The sequence below is a fragment of the Vipera berus genome (genome assembly GCF_964194415.1).
Source record: "Vipera berus genome assembly, chromosome: 1".
Classification (NCBI taxonomy): domain Eukaryota; kingdom Metazoa; phylum Chordata; class Lepidosauria; order Squamata; family Viperidae; genus Vipera; species Vipera berus.
Genome location: NC_138202.1, coordinates 25,685,096 through 25,710,699, shown reverse-complemented (window position 1 = coordinate 25,710,699; position 25,604 = coordinate 25,685,096). Strand labels below are relative to the sequence as shown.

The window sequence follows — 25,604 nt, the reverse complement described above, 5'->3', positions numbered from 1 at the left end:
GGCCGTGGAAGAAAGTCCTCACCGTTCTTGTTTTTCCTATCCCAGCTTTTTTGGTTCTTTGTTTGCTCATCCTTTTCCTTCTCAGCGAGGGGATCGCTGCAATGCCGCTTTACGAGGGTCTCGGCAGCGGCGGAGAAAAAACCGCCGTGGTGATCGATCTGGGTGCGGCCTTCACCAAGTAAGATAGTTCGCTTCCTGTTTTTTTCCCCTGCCAAATCGCATTAGCCCTGCTTTTTGTGACTGTGCACCTATTTTCTCTCTCGCCCTCGTATTTAATCTATCAGCTGATTTTATACCGTATTGCTACGCACTGTTTTTGCTCCCGTTGCGGGTTGCAATTGTATTCCGCCACCGCCATCACCTCGCTTTCTCCCAAGTGGTTTAATGAAAGGAGAGGTTTATTCATTTCGTAACGATCCGGGTTCTTAACTGTGCTTCATTGAATAAATAAGTGCTGGCTGCATTCCCATAATCGTTGACCATGAACTACTTCTTTCTATCCATAGTAGCTGTTTTGCATATCTTAGCCCAAAATCTGATGAACCACATCCTGCTGCGATGCAAGAACCTAGCTTGAGAGTTCGTGTCTAAGACTTGCTGGAGCTGCCTTTGTACAATGTGTTTATAGTTAATTGAATCATAGCTTATTGAATTAATTTAATTGCTGAATTTTCAAAACTACAGCTATAAGTCTTCATAGCTGCATGCTTTAAGTTACATCACCCTGAGCCACAAACTAACTGATCACCATTTTTGGTCTGGGGCAAACCCAGGCACAGAATTCTAGTGTTGAAACTGGTACTTATTGATTGACCAGGGAGGAATTTTGCTTAGAAATATTCCAAACTGAGTTACATTGCTTATGCTACTTATGTAGTAGGGTGGTGCTCTCTGAACTTGGTTTTCTTCCAGATGTTTTATTACTAATCCAGGTAACATCAATGCATAATCTAGGTAATATCGTCAATGCACTTACATAGTAGTACATTATAAAATGCACACTATTATAGAAGAGAAGGGAGAGAGAAAAGAGAATTGAGTTCTTGAGCAAGTTGTATATAAAGAATCAGGCTTTAAAATTCTATTTCTAGTGTCATGTAAAACAGTCATATTGTGATTGATTTGCATAAATTATGGTTTGTGGGGAAATGTAGTATTGCAGATTCATATAATTTGAAGATATAAATCTTGGCTTAAAATGACTGGAGTTACATATCACATTAATATGATTGGTTTCAGTTTAATATTAAATGTAAACCCAGCCACTTACCATGTTAACAAAACACTTAAGCCCTAGCTTTATAGTGTATCTTATATTAATCAGTGTTTCTGATTATCACTTGTTCAGAACTTGAAATTACAGCTAATTTTAATTAATTTAAAATTAATTAAATTAACCCTAATATTCTACAATTACGTATTTAAGGGAAGAGAATGATAACATTTTAAATTTAAAATATCATTATAGTAATAGTTAGGAAAAAACCTCTCTGCTACAGATTTAAAAGTTTCTGTCTTTTAAAATAGACAAAACTAGTAAAAAAAAATAGATGAGGTTAACTCAACACAATGACCAATTAACATACTCTAATAGATTAATGGACTCTGCCTGCTTCATGCTTTAAGGTTCCAGGTAGCCATTATTGCCTGCAAAAGATAAGATTCTTAGATTTATCCTTAGAAGAACCATGAATCAGGACCAGGGTTGAGAATGACATGAAGCACACAGAGTCCATTAATTTATTGGAGTACATTAATTGGTCATGTTAAATTGTGTTGAGTTAACCTCATCTATTCTTTTACTAGTTTTGTCTATTTTTAAAGACAGAAACTTTAGCAGAGATTTTTTTTCTAAGCCGTTACTATAATGATATTTTAAATTTAAAATGTTGTTATTCTCTTCCCTTAAGTATGTAATTGTAGAATATATACTATACCAGCCATGTCAAACTTGTGATGTCACCTGACATCGCACAACATATCGTGACTTTTTCCCCATTGCTGGCAAGGGAGTGGGCGCGGTTTCAGGACAACGCATCCGGCCCGCAGGCCGGCAGTTTGACATGCCTATACTGTACCATAAAATAACAAGGGGGAAATGTTCCAAATGCTCCTGGATATATAGAAGTCGTTAGGTTTTTTTAAATATTACTTTGGCTTCAGAAAAATTTAGTATTAGTTTGCTTCTGGTATTATGCAGCTAAATTGGTTCTTAGTAGGATTACCAGATTGGTACTGCCATTTGGTTGTTTTGAATGTGTATGTATTTTAGTATTTTTAATTTTCCAGATGTGGCTTTGCAGGAGAAACAGGTCCCAGATGTGTCATACCTAGTGAAATAAAGAAACCTGGTGTTTCAAAGGTAATCTTTTAAGAAAATATAATATAGTTCTGTGGATATCAGAACAAATGGTGGAAATTGCTAATTGCAATCAGTAAATATTCTAATTTAACTATGCTTTAACTAGCAAATCTGGAGAATGTAGCTAACAGAAGAGTTCTGTCTACCTACCAATATCACAGAAAGGAGACTCAACAAGTTATTATACAGTATACAGTATTTAATTTTACTTGCTAGCAAAATAAAGCTTAGGATCAGATTAGATTAAAGCCCAATATGGAAAGAGAGTTCCCAGATTTTCAAAATGGCTTTAGATAAGGCTGAGAAACAAGAGATATGATACACCCTTAGTAATTGATGTGGTAGAAACAGCAACAAGTGTACTTACCAAAAGAATTGGAGAGGATCCAAATAAATGTGTAAGTGTAATCTTTACCGGTACAGTAAATCACTGAACCCTAAGCTTTGGGAGCCAAGAAACAGTTTCAAGAGCATATAAGTTACAAATACTTAAATGTTGATTTATGGGCAATATAGTTCAGGAAAAAATTATAGGTAGTTATTTTGCAAGAAAGGTAAATTAGGGGAGACCTGTATTTTTAATGACTAGGCAGTATAAAAAATGTGATCGCCTTTCTTTTTTGTTACAGTAGGAGTTTTTGTGCTAATAGTTTGCTAGGAGTCTTGTCCTTGAAGTATCAGGTCTCTTTGGTAACTTGGTATTTCCTCCTAGGTCAAAAGGGGCACTCTTGTCCTGTTTACCACTATTTATAGTACTCTTTGTTTGTAGCTTCTTTGAAACTAAAAAATTCTAACAAAGCAAAGTTTTCATTGTATGTTCAAAGGTTTTCTTTAAGGTTACATTTTATTGCAAGTGGAACTTTTTTAAACATTAGAAATTTCCTTCACATTGGAAAAAACAAAATTGAAATGTCAGTAAGTGGTTTATTTTATTGTTTTGATCACATCAAACTATGGAATGTGCTTAGGAAAATAGGAATCTCAGAACATCTCATTGCCCTTATATGAAAATTATATTCAGATCAAGAAGTCACAATCCGGACAAAACATGGCAAAACAAGCTGGTTCCATATGAGCAAAGGATACAAAGCTGATCATTTAAGGTTGGGTATTCTTCCCTTATATTATAATAATAATAATAATAATAATAATAATAAGAAGAAGAAGAAGAAGAAGAAGAAGAAGGAGGAGGAGGAGGAGGAGGAGGAGGAGGAGGAGGAGGAGGAGGAGGAGGAGGTGGAGGAGGAGGAGGAGGAGGAGGAAAAAGAAGAAGTAGTTGTTGGAAGGGACCTTGGAGGTCATCTAGTCCAACCCCCTGCTCAGGCAGGAAACCCTATACCATTTCATACAGATGGCTGTCCAGTTTCTTCTTAAAAACTTCCAGTGTTGGAGTATTCACCACTTCTGGAGGTGGGTTGTTCCACTGGTTAATTGTTCTAACTGTCAGGAAGTTTCTCCTTAGTTGTAGGTTGCTTCTCTCCTTGACTAGTTTCCATCCGTTGCTTCTTGTCCTGCCCTCAGGTACTTTGGAGAATAGCTCAACTCCCTCTTCTTTGTGGCAGCCCTTGAGATATTGGAACACTGCTATCATGTCACCCCTCACCCTTCTCTTTGTTAAACTACACATACCCAATTCCAGCAACCATTCCCTATACGTTTTAGCCTCCAGTCCCCCAGTCATCTTTGTTGCTCTTCTCTGTATTCTTTCTAGAGTCTCAACATCTTTTTTACATCGTGGTGACCAAAACTGGATGCAGTATTCCAGGTGTGGCCTTACCAAGGCATTGTAAAGTGGTATTAGTACTTCACGTGATCTTGATTCTATCCCTCTGTTAATGCAGCCTAGCACTGTGTTGGCTGTTTTGGCAGCTGCAGCACACTGCTGGCTCAGATTGAAGTGATTGTCCACTAGGACTCTAAGATCCCTCTCACAGTTATTACTGTTGAGCAAGGTACTATCTATACTATACCTGTACATTCGATTTTCCCTGCCTAAATGTAGAACCTTACTTTTTTCACCACTGAATTTCATTTTGTTAGATAGCGCCCAGTGTTCGAGTCTGTCCAGGTCCTCCTGTATCTTAAGCCTATCTTCTGGAGTATTGGCTATTCCTGCCAGCTTGGTGTTGTCTGCAAATTTGATGAGTTCCCCATCTATCCCCTCATCCAAATCGTTGATGAAGATGTTGAAGAGCACCGGGCCCAGAACAGAGCCCTAGGGCACCCCACTACACACTTCCTTCCATGTAGATGCAGTTCCATTTAGGACCACACGCTGAGTATGGCCTGTCAACCAGCTACGAATCCATCTGGTGGTGATGCTATCTAACCCACATTTTTCTACCTTATCAAGTAGTAGGTTGTGATCTACTTGATCAAATGCCTTACTGAAGTCCAAGTAAATTATATCTACAGCATTCCTCTGGTCCACTAATTTTGTCACTTGGTCAAAGAATGCAATAAGATTTACCCTGTAAACCGCCCTGAGTCCTTCGGGAAAGGGCGGTATATAAATGTAATAAATAATAATAATGATCTGTTTTTGACAAACCCATGTTGGCTTTTAGTGATGACTTTGCATCAAGGTGTTCGCTGATTTGTTGTTTGATTATCTTTTCCAGAATCTTCCCAGGTATTGAGGTCAGGCTGATAGGTGTGTAGTTTCCTGGATCTAATTTTTTTCCGTTTTTGAAGATGGGAACTACATCAGCTCTCTTCCAGTCCTCTGGTAGTTCCCCAGTGCTCCAGGATCTTTGAAAAATATAGTTCAGTGGTTCTGAGATCACGTCTGCCAGTTCCTTGAGAACCTTGGGGTATAATCCATCTGGTCCTGGTGATTTGAACTCGTCTAGGCTGGATAGATGCTCACTTACCATTTTCTTGCCTATCTTAACTTGTGTTTCTATTCTGTTTTTTATGGCACTGTTTTTGGTAGGTTGGACTGTTTTTTCCCTTTGTGTAAAGACAGATGCAAAAAACGAGTTAAATAGTTCTGCTTTCTCCCTGTTGCTTGTCACCTTCTTGCCACTTTCCCCCACTAATGGACCAATCATTTCCTTAACTTTTTTCTTGTTTTTTATATGTTGAAAGAAGCTTTTTTTGTTATTTTTGACTTTGGTTGCAAGCCTTACTTCATTTTGAGCCTTAGCTTCCCTCACTTCATCTTTGCAGGCACAGGCTATTTGCTAATATTCTGCCTTAGTTATGTGCCCCTCTTTCCACTTCTTATACTTGTCCTTTTTATCTTTCAATTTATCAGAGAGTTCTTTATTCAGCCATGCTGGTTTCTTTTGAGAGCTGTTATTTTTCTTCTTTGTTGGTATTGTGCTAAACTGGGCCTTTATTATCTCACTTTTCAAAATTTCCCAAGCTTCTTGAGTTGTTTTCCCCTTTAGGATTCTCATCCATGGAATTCTTCCCAAGGTCTCTCTAAGTGTATTGAAATTAGCTCTTTTAAAGTCCAAGACTCTAGTTTGGCTGTGTTCTATTGCTTGTGCTTCCAGAATGTTGAATTCCAATATTGCATGATCACTTCTCCCCAAGGTTCCTGTGGCTTCGACACTTCTATCATTTCATCTCTGTTAGTGAGAATTAAATCCAATATGGCTAATCCCCTAGTTCCCTTCTCTACTTTTTGGGAGAGAAAGTTGTCTGCTAGGTTTGTCAGGAATCTGTTAGATCTTCCACTTGGTGCAGAATTTGTCTCCCAGTTGATATCAGGGTAATTAGTCCCCCATTACTATTGTGATGTGCTTCCTACATACCTTAGTTAGCTGACTAGCAAAAAGTTCATCTATTTCCTCTGCTTGGTTGGGCGACCTATAGTATACACCTATGGCAATGTCATTTTTTCCCCTTTTATATTGACCCAAATGCATTCAAGTTTACAGTTTTCATCATTGTTATGCTCTATTTCTGTAGAGATAAAGTTATTTCTTATATATAGAGCAACTCCACCTCCTCTTTTGTTTAGTCTGTTTCTTTTAAATAATTTAAATCCCTCTAGCTGTGTGTTCCATTTGGGGTTGCGTCCCACCATGTTTCCGTAATGGCAACAATATCATATCTGCCCTCATTTACCTGAATTTCTACTTCACCCTGCTTACTGTTCATAATCTGTGCATTGGTGTATAGACATTTGAGTCCTTTATAACTGACCCTGTGTTTACTTGCTACATAACTTGTGTGGTGCCTGAGTTCCCCTATTTTCTTAGATTGCCAGGGACAGTGATGTTCTGTATCAATTAACTCACTGTCTCCTTTGTTTAGTTTAAATATTTGCCCAGAAAAGCTGTGAATTTATTGCCAAGTAACTCAGTCCCTTTCTTGGATGGATGCAGACCATCTCTTTTGTACATTTTTTCATTGGACCAGCTACAGACATCTTGACTAATATAACCAAAGCCTTCTCCTTTACACCACTTCTTTAGCCACATATTAAATTCTGCTATACGCTGGCCTTTTCCATTTTGCTCCTTATACACTGGTAAGACCTCTGAAAAAGTGAGCCTACAGCCTATTCTGCTGAGTTCCTGCCCCAAGCTCTGGAAATCATTCTGCACAGAGAGTACATCATTTTGGGACAATCGTTAGTGCCAAGATGTACAATAGCATCCACATCACAATCATTGCTGGCATTGTTGACTATTTTGAAAATACACTTCTTGTCCCTACTGGCAGTAACACCTGGAAGACACCTGACCTATTTTGAAACCTCTGTATCCTTTCCTAAATTTACATCCCTTATAATTGAATCACCAACCAGAAGGTGGCTTCTCTTTTTGGATACCTTTCTTTTCTTGCATGACTGATGTGTAATACCTGATTCGCACTTCTCCCTGTCAAAAACAAGTTCATCTCGGACCATGGTCCCCTGCTTATTTGAGTTATCACAATTACCGTGACCTGTTTCCTTAATGTCCCTATTAAGGTCAGCAAGGGCACTGTATCTGTTATGCAGGGACACAGCGAAAGCTTTGGGTTTATGGTTCACAGCTCTCACCCTGCCAGATCCCACAGTTGTCCACACTGCCCTTCTCCTGCAGGATCTTTGCGGTAGAGGGGGCTGATAGCACGGAGACTCAGTAGAGTAGGAGGGCTGAGCTGAACACCTAATTTCTGCCTGAAGAGCACAGATTACAGACCCTAGATAAATAATCTGTCCTTGTAGACTAGTGATTTGTGTACAGATAGGACAGTTTCCCAGTTTGAAAAGAGTGCTGCGAAAGACAGCTGCAAAGCAAGTATTGCACTGAACTAAGCCAGACATGCTGAGATGAAAGGAATCTCAGATGCACTTGCCCTGAATGTACCACCACTATTTTTGATTTTTTAGTTATATGATTCGCGCGCCGTTAGACATGCGGGCCGCTACTTTGCTCCTCCACCCACTTTCTTCTTAACTTACAGTATTGTAGCTTTTCCCAGCAGCCTCTGGCAGTTTAAAAGCAAAGAGGGTCCAATCAGCAAGGGCTTAGCTACTTTGCTCCTCCACCCACCTTCTTCTTAATATATCTTGAGGGAAGCTAGAGTGAAAGAAGATAAAAATCATTTTAAAAGTGGAGGAGGAAGCATCAATATCCTGTGTTGTGCTGTTGGTATTATTCTCTTTAAAATAATTGTTCATGCTTTTACCAAAAATTTAATAATATTTAAACCATGTAGGCCTTACAAGCAACTTTCTTGGCTGTAGAGTGACAATCATGTTACACAGCATCCTGTCTAAAATTTGATAGTTATAGAAGTAATGTTATAATTATACAATGAAGGTACAGCCTAAGAGAAAGAATCCTTATTGGCTGTATGGTAGCATTGGATTATTAATATCTGAGACTGTCAGGCACAAATAAACAGATCCAGCTATGTGGAGTTTAAGCTAACTATTTTATTATATTCTGCCTATAATACAGGAATCTCCCCAAACTGCTTGCCTTCCCTTGGGAACAGATAGATAAAGTTCCATGGAGTTTAGGAAGTTCTGGATCTCCTGCAGCTGCATAACAATTCAAGGGCTAATTCCTCACTTGAGCACCACTCCCACCCACCCCCCAGGGCTGGGCATTTCCCAACGAAGACTTATTCAAAGAGAAGATCATAACATTCATAAATCTTCCATTACTTAAATGAATTGTATGTGTATACAGTAATTAAGAAATATTAAACAGATTTAAAAATACTTAAAGCTACTTAGTTTTTTTTTTTAATTCACAGCCTATCAGAGTTGTTCAATGTAACATCAATACGGAAGAATTGTATTCGTACCTGAAGGAATTCATTCACATGCTTTATTTCAGGTAGGAGATGCTGCAGTAAATATTTTTGTGATGGATTATTATTTTGGAAATGATTGGTTAGATATTGGATTAAGTAAGATATCATTATGGCTGTATTATGCATTATAAAGCTTCCATTTCCTATCCTAGGATTTGATATTATAGCAAAATCTATGGTGTTTGCTCTTAGAATTACATCGGACTTTTTGATATCTAATAAGCCAAAGCTTGCTCACCTTCTTAAAGAGCAAGCAAAACCAATATTTATTATAATCATCCTGGCTTGCAATACTCTGATGTGACAACTTGAAACCCAGGCATCACTACTAGATTCAAGCGGTCATTATTTTATTTGCAAATAAACTAGCTTGATTGTGAGTCCAGTTCTTGTGACTTACTTAACAAATTGGCTAAGTATAATTAGTGACCCCAAGTTCACTGTTATGTTTATAGGTCCCAGTCATAATATTATTTTTTCAAGACTTTTTCAAAATTTATCATCTTATCAATTGATCAATCTGACTTAAAACAAGACAGAATGTCTTTCTCTTATAAAATTATCATAAAAAGAGACAAGATGTGGTTTGCAATATGATTAAAAATGTGAATGTCATTTCACAATATAAATTCTTACATTTATATAAGCATCAACCACAGATTTTCCTAGTATTGCATAACTGATTTCTGGCCAAGGTAAAGCTTTTTTAAGGAATTGTTGATATATGCTTGCTCTGAATCATCTTTTTTTCCTTCAAATCTGGTTTTCTCCTCAGCACTATAAAAATGAATATAGGCAAATATAACTGAAATTCAGCATTTACGTCAGTATACATGCTTCCTTGAAGCTCAGGCATGTGTTAATTTTCTCATTATAGAGTCCCTAGGAGTCTGAGGGCCAGTCAAAATGGAAGGACAGTGTATTTTCCTTTCAACTGAATTTCTGACCTAGGAGTCAATATTCTAATATCTCGAATTGCTCTTTTTTTTTGGTTCCCATCCATTGAAACGTTAAGCCTCATTGTACTTAGGTAATTTATTCCATTGTAATTTATTCATTCAGTGATTTATAGACCACTCATATCACAAACTACTGAGGTAATTTTACAATGACCATTAATAAAAAGCAATAGACAATAATCCAGCCTAAACTAAGCAATTCTACCTAGGACCGCAATCTGCTTGAAAACTGCACACCTAATACAGTACATTTGTACACAAAAGGCTTTTTATTTTATTCAGCTTTCTGAACAGACTCATTCATTTTTCAGGCATTTGCTGGTAAACCCTCGAGATCGCCGGGTTGTGATCGTGGAATCTGTGTTGTGCCCTTCTCACTTCAGAGAGACGCTCACAAAAGTTCTATTCAAGTATTTTGAGGTACAGTAACACATTCCTTATTGCTTGCGGTAGCTGACAGATTTAACAGTTGTCAGATTTTCTTTATTCGCCTGTAATCAAAGCAACCATGGCCTAATTTTTAATAACTTCGCCAGTCACTGTCATTAATCTCTGGATCTGGATCTGTTGAAAGTAGTCCTCAGCATAGGATCAAATGGTGGTTGAAGTTCCAGATGTCCCAGAATGCCCCCTGGTCACATGATTGCCATCTGGGTGCTTGGCAACTGGCTTGCACTAATGACCCATTGCAGTGCCGTGACATCACATCTGCCACCTTCCCTGCCTGCTCCCCAGCACACCCAGTGAGGACGTTGGCAGGGAAGATCACAGGTGGCTGGAGTAAGTCTTTCCCACCCATGCACCCATGCACTATCTCCCAGCTCCTCTGTGCTTGCGCCAACCTCTCGTGCACCCTCCCCAATCTTTGCCATGCCTTCCTTGTACACCCCTGCCCCAATTCTCACCGTACCTCCCTCATGAGCTTTGCCTGTGCCTTGCTGCATTTCCCTCACACTTCCCTGTGCATCCTCCCTCAAGCACCGTCCTCGAGCCTTGTTGTGCCACCTTTGCATACTCCTGCCCACCCTCTCCTAGCCTTTCCGTACCACCTTTGTGCATCCCCCTCAGGCCCTCCCCTACCCATCAGGCACCACTTACTAGCCTGATGGCCTGCTTGCAAGCCACCCGGGATTTGCACCCTCCCCAAACCTTGCCACGCCTGCTGCCTTCCCCACTGACTTGGTTGTGGGATGTCAGTAGGAAGTTGCTTCATCAACAGCCATGGGATTTAATTAATGGGGAGAGGATTGCAGGGATTGCTGTTGCTAATCGATGCAGTCACGATTTTTGACCGCATTGCTTAATGACTGAAATTCTGGGTCCAATTGGGGTCGTAAGTTGAGGACTATCTATGGCATACTTTCCTTTAATGGAAACATTCAGTTACAAAGTACATAAACTTGTATCAGGGATGTTTTAATTTAGACTTTATCCTGTCCCAGGCCAGACAAACATCCACACACCCACATATACATGGACATAGGAATTAAGCTGCAAAAGGCTTTCCTATGGTTTATGCAGTTACAAACAAGAGCAGGCAAGAGGTGTATGTAGTCACATGCACAGTTTTGAGTAGTCCCAAATCCCTTGGAAGCTTGCCTGGAAGGAGTTTCAAGTAGTCAAAATCCAAAGTACCGGTAACAGCCTGAAGCACAGCGCAAAGGTCTCAGCATGGTGGGTAAGTCATCAGCTTGTCCAAGTTCAAAGGAACAGACTTTCCATAGGCAGAAGTTCATGATGTATTGACTGGGATTTCCTGTATACAGATGATAATAGCAGAGTTTCCAAATTATCACAGACGCCCTGCAGAATATTAAAAATTACACTTCTGTGTTCCTTCTAGGTTCCTTCAGTGTTATTTGCACCAAGTCATCTGATGTCTCTTCTAACACTTGGAATTAATTCTGCAATGGTTTTGGATTGTGGTTATACAGAAAGCCTGGTGTTACCTGTATCTTTTTAAAATCTCTTTTAATCCTATCAGTCAGGAAGCAAGTACCCTAATTACGACAAAATGGACTCCCCAGAATTAACTAAGTTGACTTCTGGGCAAAAAGATTTTGCTTCTCAAAATATCCTACTTTAATTAAGCCAATTCTGCCAATTTACACCTTAAACTAAAAATATTCCCAGGACATTCTGCAGCATAAAAGGAAAATAAAATGTATAGGTAGTGCTCAATTTACAACCACAATTGACGCCCAACTTTCTTTTGCTAAGCAAAGCAGCTGCTGGGTGAGCTGTGTCCCCCTTTACAACAGTTTTTGTCTAGGTTGTTAAGCAAATGTTACAATTAAGTGAGTCATGCAGTCATCAAGCAAATCTGACTTCCTCCATTGGCTTTGTTTGTCAGAAGATGCCTAGGAAGATTGCAAGAGCCCAGGACACAGCAATCATCCTAAATGCATGCTGGTTAATGAGCGCCCAAAGTTTGATCACCTAATTGTAGGGATGCTGCAAGAGTCATAAGAGTTGAGAATTGGCCATATGCCATTTTTTCAGTACCACTGTAACTTTAAACTGTCATCAAATGAATGGTTGTAAATAGAGGACTACTCATAATGGTAATAAAATAACGGTAAAGGCAACAAAACACAGATAGTCCTCGACTTACAACAGTTCCTGTAGTGACTGTTCAACGTTACCACAGTACTGAAAAAAGGGACTTATGGCTGTTTATCACATACACAACCATTGCAGCATCCCCAGGTCAGGTGATCAGAATTTGGATGCTTGGCAATTGACTCATATTTATCATAGTTGCAATGTCCCGGGGTCATCATCAATGAGGAAGCCAGAGTCACTGTGTTACTAATTTAACAACTGCAGTGATTCATTTAACAATTGTGGCAAGAAAGGTCCTAAAATATGGCAAAATTCACTTAACTGTTTTGCTTAACAACAAATTTGGGGCTCAGTTGTGGTCCTAAATTGAGGACTGTAAATGAAACAGAAATGATTGGGAAGTGGGGAGATTGAATGTTGGAAAAACAAAGTTGGTACTGAAAAAAGATATAAGGTTAATGCCCCTCTCTTGAGGAATGTTCCACAAGCTGCCTGGTTTGAGTTGTTCAGAGCCAAACAAGCTTTTGTTACCATATTCAGAGAGCCCATCATTCTCCCATTATCTCCTGTCCAAGCAGTGAAAAGATCCAGGTTTTTTTATCTTCCACAAATTGGTTGCTTGATGTATCTTCAGGTTATGCCTAAACATGGGATAAAAACCAGCTTTATTTCAGTTCAGTGAAAATTGCAAGGGCTTTGGGGATTTGATGCATTTGAAGCCAATGCTACCTATTTATAAGTAAAACACTTGCATGCAAAATTTCTTCATGTTAAGTATTAAGTAATTCTTATTGCAGAAAAAGCATACACATCTTCAAGGTCATTTAAAATTATGAAATTAAAATTAGTGATGGGTTTTTTAAAAAAAACATATTCAGAAGAAAAAGCGTAATTGTTGTTCCAAAATTGTGGTTATCATTATCCTTTAATTCCTATCTTAGCAACCCAGGGTTGCTATTACAAGATGGTTGGCCACATAAATTAGCTGTAAAACACCGAAATTAAAAGACGATTTTTCTCTTCTGGTAATGCTGTCATCTGCAATTGTACATTTGTGTTTGGTGCCTGTATTTCATCTTTTGAATAAGAAATGCTGTAAAGCAAAACATCCTTAACTGTTTGAAGATTTATGAAGGAATTCCTGTACTTAGCTGCTGGGATGCTCTTCCTTTGGGAGGAAAGGCCATTCACAAGTAAGCTGATAGCCAATATTAAGGCATTTACGAAACACTTTGGCAGTGTTTCTCAGCCTCAACAAATTTAAGATGCATGGACTTCAACTCCCAAAATTCTGGACTTTAGAATTAAGAAATACCTTAAAGCTACTGAGGTTGAGAAACACTGGTTTAGAGTAATATGATTTTGCTAGGTGGGAACTAGGATAGACTGGCTTTTTGTCAGTCCTGCAAGCCAGTGTTCGGAAGAGAAGCAGATAATGTCCATTTTGAGACCTTTTGGATTTCACCTTTAATCAGCTCTGGTTACATGGGAAGGTTAGTGGGAAGGGAATTATGATAATTGTAGTCCATGATGTTGGGTGAATACTTAGTAGCCTACCTTTGTTTGTAGCCATGAATACCAGTTAGATATTATATAAGGAAAATCTCTCCTGCATAATACTAGAATCTGGGATCGTCACTGGAGAGGGTTAAAAAAAAGGCTTTATGCTTTTTCATACAGCAAATAGTTTGTGCAATTTACTTTTACAAGATGTAATAAATGTAGACAGCATGTAGAAGATGATCAAGCTAATACAAGGAGGATGCCATTAGTGACTATTGATCACCATAGTTCTTTGTTATTCTTCGGTATAAATGGGCAGACGTAGCACTTTCACTACTATTGGCAGTGTTAAGTGGGCTGAAAATATTGTATCCCAATTGTCTCTTTTCCAAAATGTTTCCTATACTGTATGTTAACAAAAACATATCTGATGAGGTCACAAGGCTGAAAATAGTCTGTTGTACAAATGCATCATGTGGGATAGATGGATGGGTGCCAGAGAATCAATGACAGGTATTTCCTAAACATCTCCCATTCTCCTTAATATTCTATAGAGAACTGGAGTACCAATTGCTGGAGCAAAGTACAGTAGATACAGGAGCCACCAAAGGACAAAGCCTTACCTCAGTGATGGGTAAGATGGCAGAGGGAGATTTCTTGTCATCTCACAGTGGTTCTAGGGGAGGATAGGGGATGGATGGATGGATAGATGGATCTTGTCCTAAGAAGCGGTAGTTTCAATGCTGAATCCCCTTATTTCTAATAATCTTTCTTAAACCAGGAAAGTTTCATTATGCTTGATCTTAGTGTACTCCATTCTAAACCCTTAAAGATCTTGGTTGCGATCCCTAACCTTATCATTGAACTATTAGACCTATCAATGTGGGTGTTTAATTCATGCTGAAGCAAAGTTGTCTAACTAATTTGCACTTATTTGTCTGCATGGTCTGTATTTGAGTTTTGTGTCCTCTGTAGGTGTTAATTCCAGATGTATTGCATTCCTGCTGTTTTAGGTTCTGTTCCAGAAGACATTGTAGAAGACATAAAGGGTAAAACATGTTTCTTTATACAAATTTTAGTTTAGTTTTTGTCCAGAAATCTTTAAATGCATGGAAGTAGACTTTCACAAAATAGTGGGATTTCTTTAAATCTGCTTCTTCCATAAATATATCTGAACAGCAGCAGCAGCTAATTGCAGCCTCAGACATTTTGAGGTGCAATTTTCCTTACCATCTTGCAAACCAGCTGCTTCGTGTTATATTCTTATTTATAGTGCATAATGTACAATCTGCCAGCTATATCCATTTCCCCAAAATTTTCCTCCAAACCTTGCTAGCATGATATGCATTTCAGTAGCAGGCTTATCAGTCTTTGCAAAGGGTAATGATTAAAAAAAAAAGTAGACGATATCAGTAGAAAAGTGTTTCTCTTACAGAAATCTCACAAGAGGCTTATAAATAATGAAGGACAATAATCTAAAGACTGATTTTATATCTCTCTGAAGTTCGCACATGTTTTGTGAGTGACCTCCAGCGGGGACTGAAAATTCAGGCAGCAAAATTTGATATGGATGGTAGCGCTGAGGTATGTTGAAAATAAACAGAAGTTTCTATTCAGTAGAACAAATTTAATTATTTAAACTTTAACGTTTCACTTTCTGAGTGTGTTCATTCTTTGTAGCGTCCAACTCCACCCCCAGATGTAGACTATCCACTGGATGGAGAGAAGATTTTGCATATCAATGGAGTAATCAGGTGAGCAATACAGTCACTTTTTTGCATTACTTTTGCAATGGACAATTACCTTTTTAATCTCTTTCATGGGATTTTATTTTCTAGGCAAGAGCAGAATGTAAGATATCCAAGCTATTCTTATCTAGAATGTGTCAAGTGTTGTACTAGGGGAGGAGGTTGGTGAAAGGATTAAATATCTGGCTCTAAGTCTACACTATTGTCGAGATATATTTCATCAAGCCACACCAACCTTTGAATGGGATTTGGGAACCGCACTGCAAATAAGTGGGACTGCATCAACAAGTTTAAAAAGTAGTGATAATATAAAAGTTAAGTAAATGTTATCACCCAAAGGGTGTTGCTACTTGGGATGGAAGGCAAGTAGAGAGATCAAGATGCTTGAGTAGGAAAATAAAATTCATGCATATGGCAACAGGAGTATAAGAGACAGCTGTCAAGGTTCCAATAGACAAGGCCAAATAAATCAGAACTCCGAGGCTTGAGATTTCCTCAAAGAACATGTTTATTGGTTACATAGTATCCGCACAGTCAAAAGTGAAACCAAAGAGAGACAATATTACAAACTTCCTACCCCAATGCTATGCAAACAGGTACGTTCCCCAATAGAACAGTTTGGTGAACTTTCTAACCAGATACGCCTCCCCCCACCCATCTAACTGACAGAAGTGACCTTGGTTCCCAGGGAACAGTAAAAATGTTCAGACTAGTAAAAAAAAAAGATGTTGAGACTTTAGAACAGACATGTCAAACACAAGGCCCGGGGGCCGGATCCGGCCCGCGAAGTAGTTTCATACGGCCCGCGAAGCCATCCTGGAAACTGTGAGGGAACGGCCCCCACTGCCTTGGCCCTGGCCCAGAGACCCTTCTTCTGCCAGAGACCCTCAGATCTGTCCCACTCCTCCCCCATAGGCACCCTTGATGCGAACGATGTAGAGCTGGCCACGCCCACCCAGTAGGCCATACGTACTTTAGCCACGCCCACCCAGTAGGCCACGCCCACCCAGGCCACACCCACCCGGCCCCCTAAGGGCAACCGCAATGTTGATGCGGCCCTCAATGAAATTGAGTTTGACACCCCTGCTTTAGAAAGAGTACAGAGAAGAGCAACAAAGATGATTGCGGTACTGGAGGCTAAAACATATAAGGAATGGTTGCTGGAATTGGATATGTCTAACTTAATGAAGAGAAGGATGAGGGGGGACATGATAGCAGTGTTCCAATATCTTAGGGGTTGCCACAAAGAAGAGGGAGTCTATTCTCCAAAGCACCTGAAGGCAAGACAAGAAACAATGGATGGAAACTAACCAAAGAGAGAAGCAACCTAGAATTAAGGAGAGATTTCCTGACAGTTAGAACAATTAATCAGTGGAACAGTCTGCCTCCAGAAGTTGTGAATGCTCCAACTGGAAGTTTTTAAGAAGAGACTGGACAGCCATTTGTCTGAAATGGTATAGGGTTTCCTGCCTGAGCAGGGGGTTGCACTAGAAGACTTCCAAGGTCCCTTCCAACATTATTATTGTTACTATTATTACTGTTATTGTTATTAAAATCCTCTGCACCCCCTCCTATACTTGTGGCAACCTAGAATGAGCAAAATGGCTGCAGCCAGGTTTGTTGTAGACTTAACAACAGCACTTAGTCAGAGGGTGTAGGGAAGTGAGAAAAGATGGGGCAAGTAGATTTGGGCCACCAAATTTGGTAGCAGAATGGGGAGTGGGCTTGATTGTAGGCTATGTCTGAACCCATGGTAGATTGCAGACAGCCCGACGCAAAGGATTATGTACTTTTGTCTAAAGTCAGTACAATCCTTTTCAAATAAGTTAGGTAACCAGGAGAGAATGGGTAATATCCTCTGGATTCCTGAACACACTCAGGCCTCATTCCCTGCATGTGAACATTGTAAACCACCCAGAATTGCCTCACAGAAACATGGGTGGCAAACAAATTTAATAAATAAATAATAATCAATAAAATATATGACTCAAGGTTTCCTATTTTTTTTCTCTCACAGAGATTCTGTTGTTGAAGTACTCTTTGTCCAGGACAATGAAGAGAAATCCGTGGCTACTTTAATACTGGACTCCCTTATGGAGGTAGCACAAGTTGGATACAGTTGTCTATTTGCGTGTGTGTGTGTGTGTGTGTTATACATCAAGCTCTGTTAGCAACAATTTTTTTTACCAATACCCTGACGTAGGTAACATAATATATAATATATAAAGGATACTGATGACACAGAGGAATCAGGGTGGGATTCAGATATGTGAACAACTGGTTCTCTGTGTGGGTGCCACTACCAGAAGTCCATTCTGGGCCGGGGCAACAAAAAATTAGCTACCGGTTCTTCCGAAGTGCAAACCGGCTGAATCCCACTGCTGAATCAAGGCCCTGGAAGCTTTTATGCTTCTTTACCATATTGTTGTTGTTAGCTGCAAAGTAGTGTCCGACCCATCGCGACCCTATGGACAACGTTCCTCCAGGCCTTCCTGTCCTCTACCATCTTCTGGAGTCCATTTAAGCTCACACCTACTGCTTCGGTGACTCCATCCAGCCACCTCATTCTCTGTCGTCCCCTTCTTCTATTGCCCTCGATCTTTCCCAGCATTAGGCTCTTCTCCAGTGAGTCCTTCCTTCTCATTAGGTGGCCAAAGTATTTGAGTTTTAGCTTCAGGATCTGGCCTTCTAAAGAGCAGTCAGGATTGATCTCCTCTAGGACTGACCGGTTTGATCGCCTTGCAGTCCAAGGGACTCGCAGGAGTCTTCTCCAGCACCATAGTTCAAAGGCCTCAATTCTTTGGCGCTCAGCCTTTCTTATGGTCCAACTTTCACTGCCATACATTGCAACTGGGAAGACCATAGCCTTGACTATACGCACTTTTGTTGACAGGGTGATGTCTCTGCTTTTTAGTGTGCTGTCTAGATTTGCCATGGCTTTCCTCCCCAGGAGCAAGCGTCTTTTAATTTCTTGGCTACAGTCCCCATCTGCAGTGATCTTGGAGCCCAGGAAAATAAAATCTGTCACTACTTCCATTTCTTCCCCATCTATTTGCCAGGAATTGAGAGGGCCAGATGCCATGATCTTGGTTTTCTTAATGTTAAGTTTCAACCCAAGTTTTGCACTCTCCTTCTTCACCCGCAACAAGAGGCTCTTTAGTTCTTCTTCACTTTCTGCCATTAGAGTGGTATCATCTGCGTATCTTAGGTTGTTGATATTTCTTCCGGCAATCTTAATTCCAACTTTGGATTCATCTAGCCCTGCCTTTCTCATGATGTGCTCTGCATATAAGTTAAATAGGCAGGGCGACAGTATACAGCCTTGCCGGACTCCTTTCCCAATTTTGAACCAATCAGTGGTTCCGTGTCCAGTTCTCACTGTTGCTTCTTGACCCGCATATAGGTTTCTCAAGAGACAAATAAGATGGTCTGGTACTCCCATCTCTTTAAGAACTTGCCACAGTTTGTTATGATCCACACAATCAAAGGCTTTAGCATAGTCAATGAAGCAGAAGTAGATGTTTTTCTGGAACTCCCTAGCTTTCTCCATGATCCAGCGTATGTTGGCAATTTGATCTCTAGTTCCTCTGCCTCTTCGAAATCCTGCCTGTACTTCTGGTAGTTCTCGATCCACATACTGCTGAAGTCTAGCTTGTAGGATTTTAAGCATGACTTTACTAGCATGAGAAATGAGTGCAATGGTGCGATAGTTTGAACATTCTTTGACACTGCCTTTCTTTGGAATTGGAATGTAAACTGATCTTTTCCAATCCTGTGGCCACTGTTGAGTTTTCCAAATTTGCTGGCAAATTGAGTGTAGCACTTTTACTGCACTGTCTTTTAAGATTTTGAATAGCTCAGCTGGAATACTGTCACCTCCACTAGCTTTGTTGTTGCTCAGCTTTTCTAAGGCCCACTTCACTTCACATTCTAGGATGTCTGGCTCGAGGTCAGTGACCACCTCATTGTGATTATCAGGGACGTTAAGCTCATTCTTGTATAGTTCTTCTGTGTAATTTTGCCACCTCTTCTTAATCTCTTCTGCCTCTGTTAGGTCCCTGCCATTTTGGTCCTTTATCATGCCCATTTTTGCATTAAACGTTCCCTTCATCTCTCCAATTTTCTTGAAAAGATCTCTGGTCCTCCCTATTCTATTGTTTTCTTCTATTTCTTTGCACTGTTCATTTAAGAAGGCATTCTTATCTCTTCTAGCTATTCTCTGGAATTCTACATTCAATTGGGCATATCTATGTTTTTCTCCCTTGCCTTTTGCTTCCCTCCTTTCCTCAGCTATTTGCAAAGCTTCCTCAGACAGCCATTTTGCTTTCTTGCATTTCTTTTTCTTTGGGATGGTTTTGGTTGCTACCTGTTGTACAATGTCACGAACCTCTGTCCATAGTTCTTCAGGCACTCTGTCTATCAGATCTAATTCCTTAAATCTATTTGTCACCTCTACTGTATATTCAACAGGGATATGATTTAATTCATACCTGAGTGGCCTAGTGCTTTTCCCTACTTTCTTCAGTTTAAGCCTAAACTTTGCAAGGAGAAGCTCATGGTCTGAGCCACAGTCAGCTCCTGGTCTTGTTTTTACTGACTGTATAGAGCTTCTCCATCTTTGGCTGCAGAGCATATAGTCAATCTGATTTCTGTGTTGACCGTCTGGTGATGTCCATGTGTAGAGCCGTCTCTTGGGTTGTTGGAAAAGAGTGTTTGCTATGACCATCGTATTCTCTTGACAAAATTCTATCAGCCTGTGCCCTGCTTCATTTTGTACTCCAAGGCCAAACTTGCCTGTTATTCCAGTTATCTTTTGGCTTCCTACTTTAGCATTCCAATCCCCCATGATGATAAGGACATCATTTTTGGGTGTTAGTTCTATAAGGTGCTGTAGGGCTTCGTAGAACCGGTCAATTTCATCCTCTTCAGCACTGGTGGTTGGGGCATAGACTTGGACTACTGTGATATTGAATGGTTTGCCTTGGATTCGAACTGAGATCATTCTGTCATTTTGAGGATTGTATCCCAGTATTGCTTTTCCTACTCTTTTATTGACTATGAAGGCTACTCCATTTCTTCTGAGGGATTCTTGCCCGCAGTAGTATACCTGATGGTCATCTGAATTAAATTCACCCATTCCTGTCCATTTTAGTTCGCTGATACCTAAGATGTCGATGTTCAGTCTTGTCATCTCTTGTTTGACCACGTCCAGCTTTCCTTGATTCATGGATCTTACATTCCAGGTTCCTATGGAGAAAAAATCTTTACAGCATCGGACTTTCCTTTCACCACCAGACACATCCACAGCTGAGCGTCCTTTCGGCTTTGGCCCAGTCGCTTCATTCTTTCTGGCGCTACTAGTACTAGCCCTCTGCTCTTCCCCAGTAGCATATTGGACGCCTTCCGACCTGAGGGGCTCATCTTCCAGCGTCATATCGTTTTGCCTTTTGGTACTGTCCATAGGGTTTTCATGGAGTGGTTTGCCATTTCCTTCTCCAGTGGATCACTTTTTGTCAGAACTCTCTGCTATGACCTGTCCGTCTTGGGTGGCCCTGCACGGCATAGCTCATAGCTTCATTGAATTACGCAAGCCCCTTCGCCACGACAAGGCAGTAATCCATGAAGGGGTCTTTACCATATACAGTAAACTATTTACAATAGGAATTTACAAAAAGATCCCAGTTTCTACTAGGTGTCAGGTTTCCTCTTAAGTCTCTCTCCTAGGGGTTATTCCCCTCTAATTCTCCTCCTTAAATGCTTAATTTCCTTCCATTTACTCTGCCTCCCTCCTGTTTCTGGGATTATCAAAAGAGATAATCTTTCTCCAAAGACAGCTGTCTTCCTCCTTCCCTTCTTGGGCCTTGGCATATCTCAGGGATTTTGCCTTTCTTTTTCCACCAACTTTTCTTCTCCCTCTCCGATCTCTGGAACCAACAACTGTTCTATAATAATAACAACTACTACTTGATTGTCGCTTTGAATGTACGCCAATCAGCATACAACAAAATGAAATTTCATTTCATACAGCTCTCAAAGAGCCACCCCCTCCAATATACACTCCTTGTTCGTGGCCAGCTCAAGTTTCAGATCGTCCATTTTAGTCTCTCGGGAGCGAAGAATGGCAAACAGCACAGATGGAAATGGAGTTCCATGTGGATTAGCCCTCAAATTAGCTTGCATTCCTGCATGCCAACCTTGCTTCCATACTCACATCAACTTTACTTTTCAGCCACTCCATACTACAACTGTCTTTGTAGTTGTTCTCGCCTCTCCTCCTCTGTCTCTCTCCAATTTTGGGTTAAATGGCAGGAAGTTCTCCAACAACTGAGGAAATGGGTTCCCCACCTCCCCAGGACTGTAGTCCCCAACTCCTGTGTACAAAACTGGGCCAATGGAAATGCTGCCTCTCTGTGCCCACAACAGCCCTGGCTAGCAGCCAGGTCAACACATTAGTCTTCGTGCTTCATGACGGTCAGTACCCCTGCATTTCAATGCTACAATCAGCTTCCTCTCCTCTTTTTGCCTCTTGCTGAATCACACCAGCACAACAGCAGCTATACCAGGCCATATGCCATAGCAGGGGACTTCAAATTTGGGCCTTTTATGACTTGTGGACTTCAACTCCCAGAATTCCTCAGCCAGGCATGCTGGCTGAGGAATTCTGGGAGTTGAAGTCCACAAGTCATAAAAGGGCCAAGTTTGAAGACCCCTGAGCTATAGACTGATTTAATACAGAAAGTATCAGCCTTGGTAGACAAAGGCAATCTCATGAGAAAATGGGCAGTTTAAAGTAGGAAGTCAAGTACAGATGTTTTGCTTCAAACCACCTTTTTCCCCAGTTTGCTATATCTTTGGTCGTGCTTAATTAGTAGCCTAACTGAAATGTTTTCTTTTTTTCTTCTTCTCCCCTATCAGTGCCCAATAGATACTAGGAAGCAACTGGCTGAGAACTTGGTAGTAATTGGGGGTACAGCTATGTTACCAGGATTCCTGCACAGATTAATGGCTGAAATACGATACCTGGTGGAAAAGCCCAAGTACAGGGAGATCCTGGCTTCAAAGAACTTCCGGGTGCACATGCCACCAGCCAAGCCGAACTGTGTGGCATGGTTAGGAGGTTAGTCTGAAAGAGCTGGGAACATCAAGTTCCCTTCGTCCAGTGCGCTCGCAGAGGGAGGGTCTTCTCAGGGTGCCGCCGGTAAAAGATTGCCGGCGGATAACACCCAGGGGGAGAGCCTTTTCTGTGGGTGCGCCTGCCCTCTGGAACCAGCTGCCCGTGGAGCTCAGGACTGCCCCTGACCTTCGTTCATTCCGCCGGGACCTGAAGACTTGGCTCTTTGAGCTCTCTGACCCAGGCTGAGAATTTTAACGGGTTTTATTTTCAGGGATAATTTAATCTTTTAATTCTCTTTTAACTTTGTATTTTATATTGATATGATTTTAAAATGCCCTGTAAACCGCCCTGAGTCCTTCGGGAAAGGGCGGTATATAAATCTAATAAAATCTAAATCTAAAACTGGGATGGAGATTATGTGGCCCTGCGCACAGTATACAGCTTTCGCAGCGCCACTCCTAGGAGAGACTGGAAAGCTTGGATACAGAGGTTCTGATTTACAAATTTTAGTATCTTTTCCTCACTCTTTCCCTTGAGGAGATATAGAACTGGGGCCAGATACCGCTTTATATGTGACTCTCAAGGTTCCTGAGACTATCAAGATACTTGGTCTTAATGTTTTTTATAAAGCCCTGTTTATATTTTTATCTGGCCCTGTTTAATTTCTGATTGGTATCCAGCTTCTTAGAATCACTACTACAGGAATTTATTACTATATCTTTGGAATGGAATGGAATGGAATGAAAAATTACCAGACAAGATTGTTTGGGGTAACAGTAAAATCTTACATGGGCTGTACCTAATGGAAACACATGAAAATAAAAGTTTGATAGTACTTTTCCCTTTTGGCACCACTTTATTTGTTTCTCCATGTTTTACACTCTGTCTTATTCTGTATTACAGGAGCCATTTTTGGAGCTCTCCAGGACATTCTTGGCAGTCGTTCAGTATCAAAGGAATATTACAACCAAACAGGACGCATCCCTGATTGGTGCTGCCTCAATAACCCTCCTTTGGAAATGATGTTTGATGTAGGAAAAACACCTCCACCATTGATGAAAAGGGCTTTTTCCACAGAGAAATAACAGTTCTGTTCTTGCTGTGGTGCTACCTTCTTTTCTCATCTACCTGCAGTTGGACTGTTATGGAGTTCAGTGGAATATGTTGGATAAATCTGCAAGTTAAATTCTGGGGCACTGGCCACAATTTTGGCTGATTACGTTCCTTTCTGTCAGTTACATTGGCTTCAGATGATGCCCCAGTGATGCTTATTTATATACACAAATAATATCAACATAAATGTTCAAGCCTTTAATGTTATTTAAGGTATATACTGTAGGTACCTTTTTTAAAACTCACTTGCTTAGCATCTGATGCTGCACATATCAGTTCTTCCACCAACTGTAATGCTGTGTTTAATTTGAAATTTGATGCCTGTTAAAATATGTTTAAAATGTCCACAACAGTTTGAGGGTTTTCTTGAAAATTTAGTGAACAATCCTGGCCCTTGCTTTTTTTTGTTAAGGTAAGGAATGGCAATAGGTGCCTTCTTGATAATTGTCAACACCAAGTATAAATTAGAACTTGTAGTTCAAGACATTAGAAGAACCACAATTCCTAGTATCCCTCGCCGTTGGCCGGGGCTTCTGGGAATAAATGTTCACTGACATCTGGGGGTGGGCTTGTTCCCTGTTCCTGAAAAAAGAGGAAGTGACACTTTATGAAAAGCCAATCGTAATATAATCTTCTACTTGTAATGGAGTCAGAGTGCTTAAAGTTGATTCACATGTTAAAAACATTTATTTAACCAATCAGTACAAATTGTCTACTCTGTTGCTTTTATTTTAATTTCAGCTGCTTTAATTTATTTTACTTAGAACATTCTTTCCATCTCTTCAACTCAGAAATCTTTCACAGCATCTTGCATGTGCAAACATTTAGGAAAATCATTTTCAGAAATTACCTCCTCCTCTTTATCCGACTTGGAACTAGATCCATCCGTGGCTTTGGTTATGTTGATTTTCCTATGAAAGCAAGTCATCTTAACACATTTCATTATGATATTGTCATGTAGAAATGATATTAAAATCTCCCAAAACAATGTGTCTGCAAAATACGGTTGTATCTCTGCTTTCACTAGGCCAGGGGTCGGCAACCTCGGCTCTTTTATGACTCGTGGACTTCAACTCCCAGAATTCCTGAGCCAGCATAGCATAGCTGGCTCAGGAATTCTGGGAGTTGAAGTCCACGAGTCATAAAAGATCCGAGGTTGCCGACCCCTGCACTAGGCCTACAGAATTGTTCTTCTTATTACTTCACCCTGGTTCTTCTATAAAAAAAATTTTGTTTGGTTTGTTTTTGGGTGGGGTCAAGCTGAATAAAATTTGTTTCATTATCCTGTTTTAAGCAACATGTTCTAGAATTTATTGTGGTTTTCCTAATCAACCTTAGATGTTGCAGATTCTACTTCTTGTTGGGGCAAACTTAAAAGATGGTGTATAATACCATGATTTCTTCTTGAGGTAGAAATATTGATGTATTCAACAAAACTAGGAAGTATTTGAATTGAAAAGAGTTTCCTTTTCACATTTTTCCATGTTACTAGGAGAAGGAAGTAAAGCTATATGAAAAGAAAAAGACCAAATTCTTACTACATGGGAACAAATCTATATCCTTTGTTATCTGGATCTATACCTGTATCAAACAGTGATTATGGGAAATAATATAGCATGCAAGCATTGGAATCATATATTGCAGGAGTGTCAAACTCAATTTCATTGAGGGCCGCATCAGCATTGTGGTTGCCCTCAAGGGGCCAGGTGGGTATGGCCAGGGTGGGTGTGGCCTACTGGGTGGGCGTGGCTAGAGTACATATGGCCTACTGGGTGGGCGTGGCCAGCTCTACATTGTTCGCATCAAGGGTGCCTATGGGGGCCTGGGCAGGAGTGGGACAGATCTGAGGGTCTCTGGCAGAAGGAGGGTCTCAGGGCCAAGGCAGTGGGGGCCGTTCCCTCACTGTTTCCAGGATGGCTTCGCGGGCCACATGAAATCACTTCGCGGGCCGGATCCGGCCCCCCAGGCTT

At 40.4% G+C, this 25,604-nt stretch overlaps 1 protein-coding gene across 3 annotated transcripts; it reads left to right on the top strand.

Moving 5' to 3' along the window:
- On the top strand, window positions 1–24,922 carry ACTR10 (actin related protein 10). 3 transcript variants are annotated; one of them, XM_081339434.1, is made up of 15 exons: window positions 45–178; window positions 2,290–2,362; window positions 3,384–3,465; window positions 8,573–8,655; window positions 9,903–10,011; window positions 11,435–11,542; window positions 13,282–13,349; window positions 14,214–14,293; window positions 14,673–14,708; window positions 15,164–15,243; window positions 15,340–15,413; window positions 17,425–17,506; window positions 22,323–22,524; window positions 23,425–24,661; window positions 24,810–24,922. In XM_081339434.1, exons 4-14 carry the CDS (start codon window positions 8,642–8,644, stop codon window positions 23,604–23,606), a joined length of 1,035 nt encoding a protein of 344 aa, XP_081195560.1. In that variant the 5' UTR covers window positions 45–178; window positions 2,290–2,362; window positions 3,384–3,465; window positions 8,573–8,641; the 3' UTR covers window positions 23,607–24,661; window positions 24,810–24,922. The 3 variants fall into 3 exon arrangements, with proteins under 3 accessions (XP_081195559.1, XP_081195560.1, XP_081195561.1); XM_081339433.1 differs by lacking the exon at window positions 3,384–3,465 and having other exon boundaries at window positions 1–178; XM_081339435.1 differs by lacking the exons at window positions 45–178; window positions 2,290–2,362; window positions 3,384–3,465 and adding an exon at window positions 3,612–3,772.
- Window positions 24,923–25,604: the final 682 nt, after the last annotated feature.

What these genes read in the sequence shown, in the direction of transcription:
- ACTR10 (XM_081339433.1), top strand. Translation starts at nt 102, where the DNA reads ATGCCGCTTTACGAGGGTCTCGGCAGCGGCGGAGAAAAAACCGCCGTG. An exon ending in GGAGGAAAGGCCATTCACAA is followed by an intron (nt 13,350 to 14,213) that starts GTAAGCTGATAG and finishes AATATTCTATAG; the next exon opens with AGAACTGGAGTACCAATTGC. An exon ending in CATATCAATGGAGTAATCAG is followed by an intron (nt 15,414 to 17,424) that starts GTGAGCAATACA and finishes TTTCTCTCACAG; the next exon opens with AGATTCTGTTGTTGAAGTAC.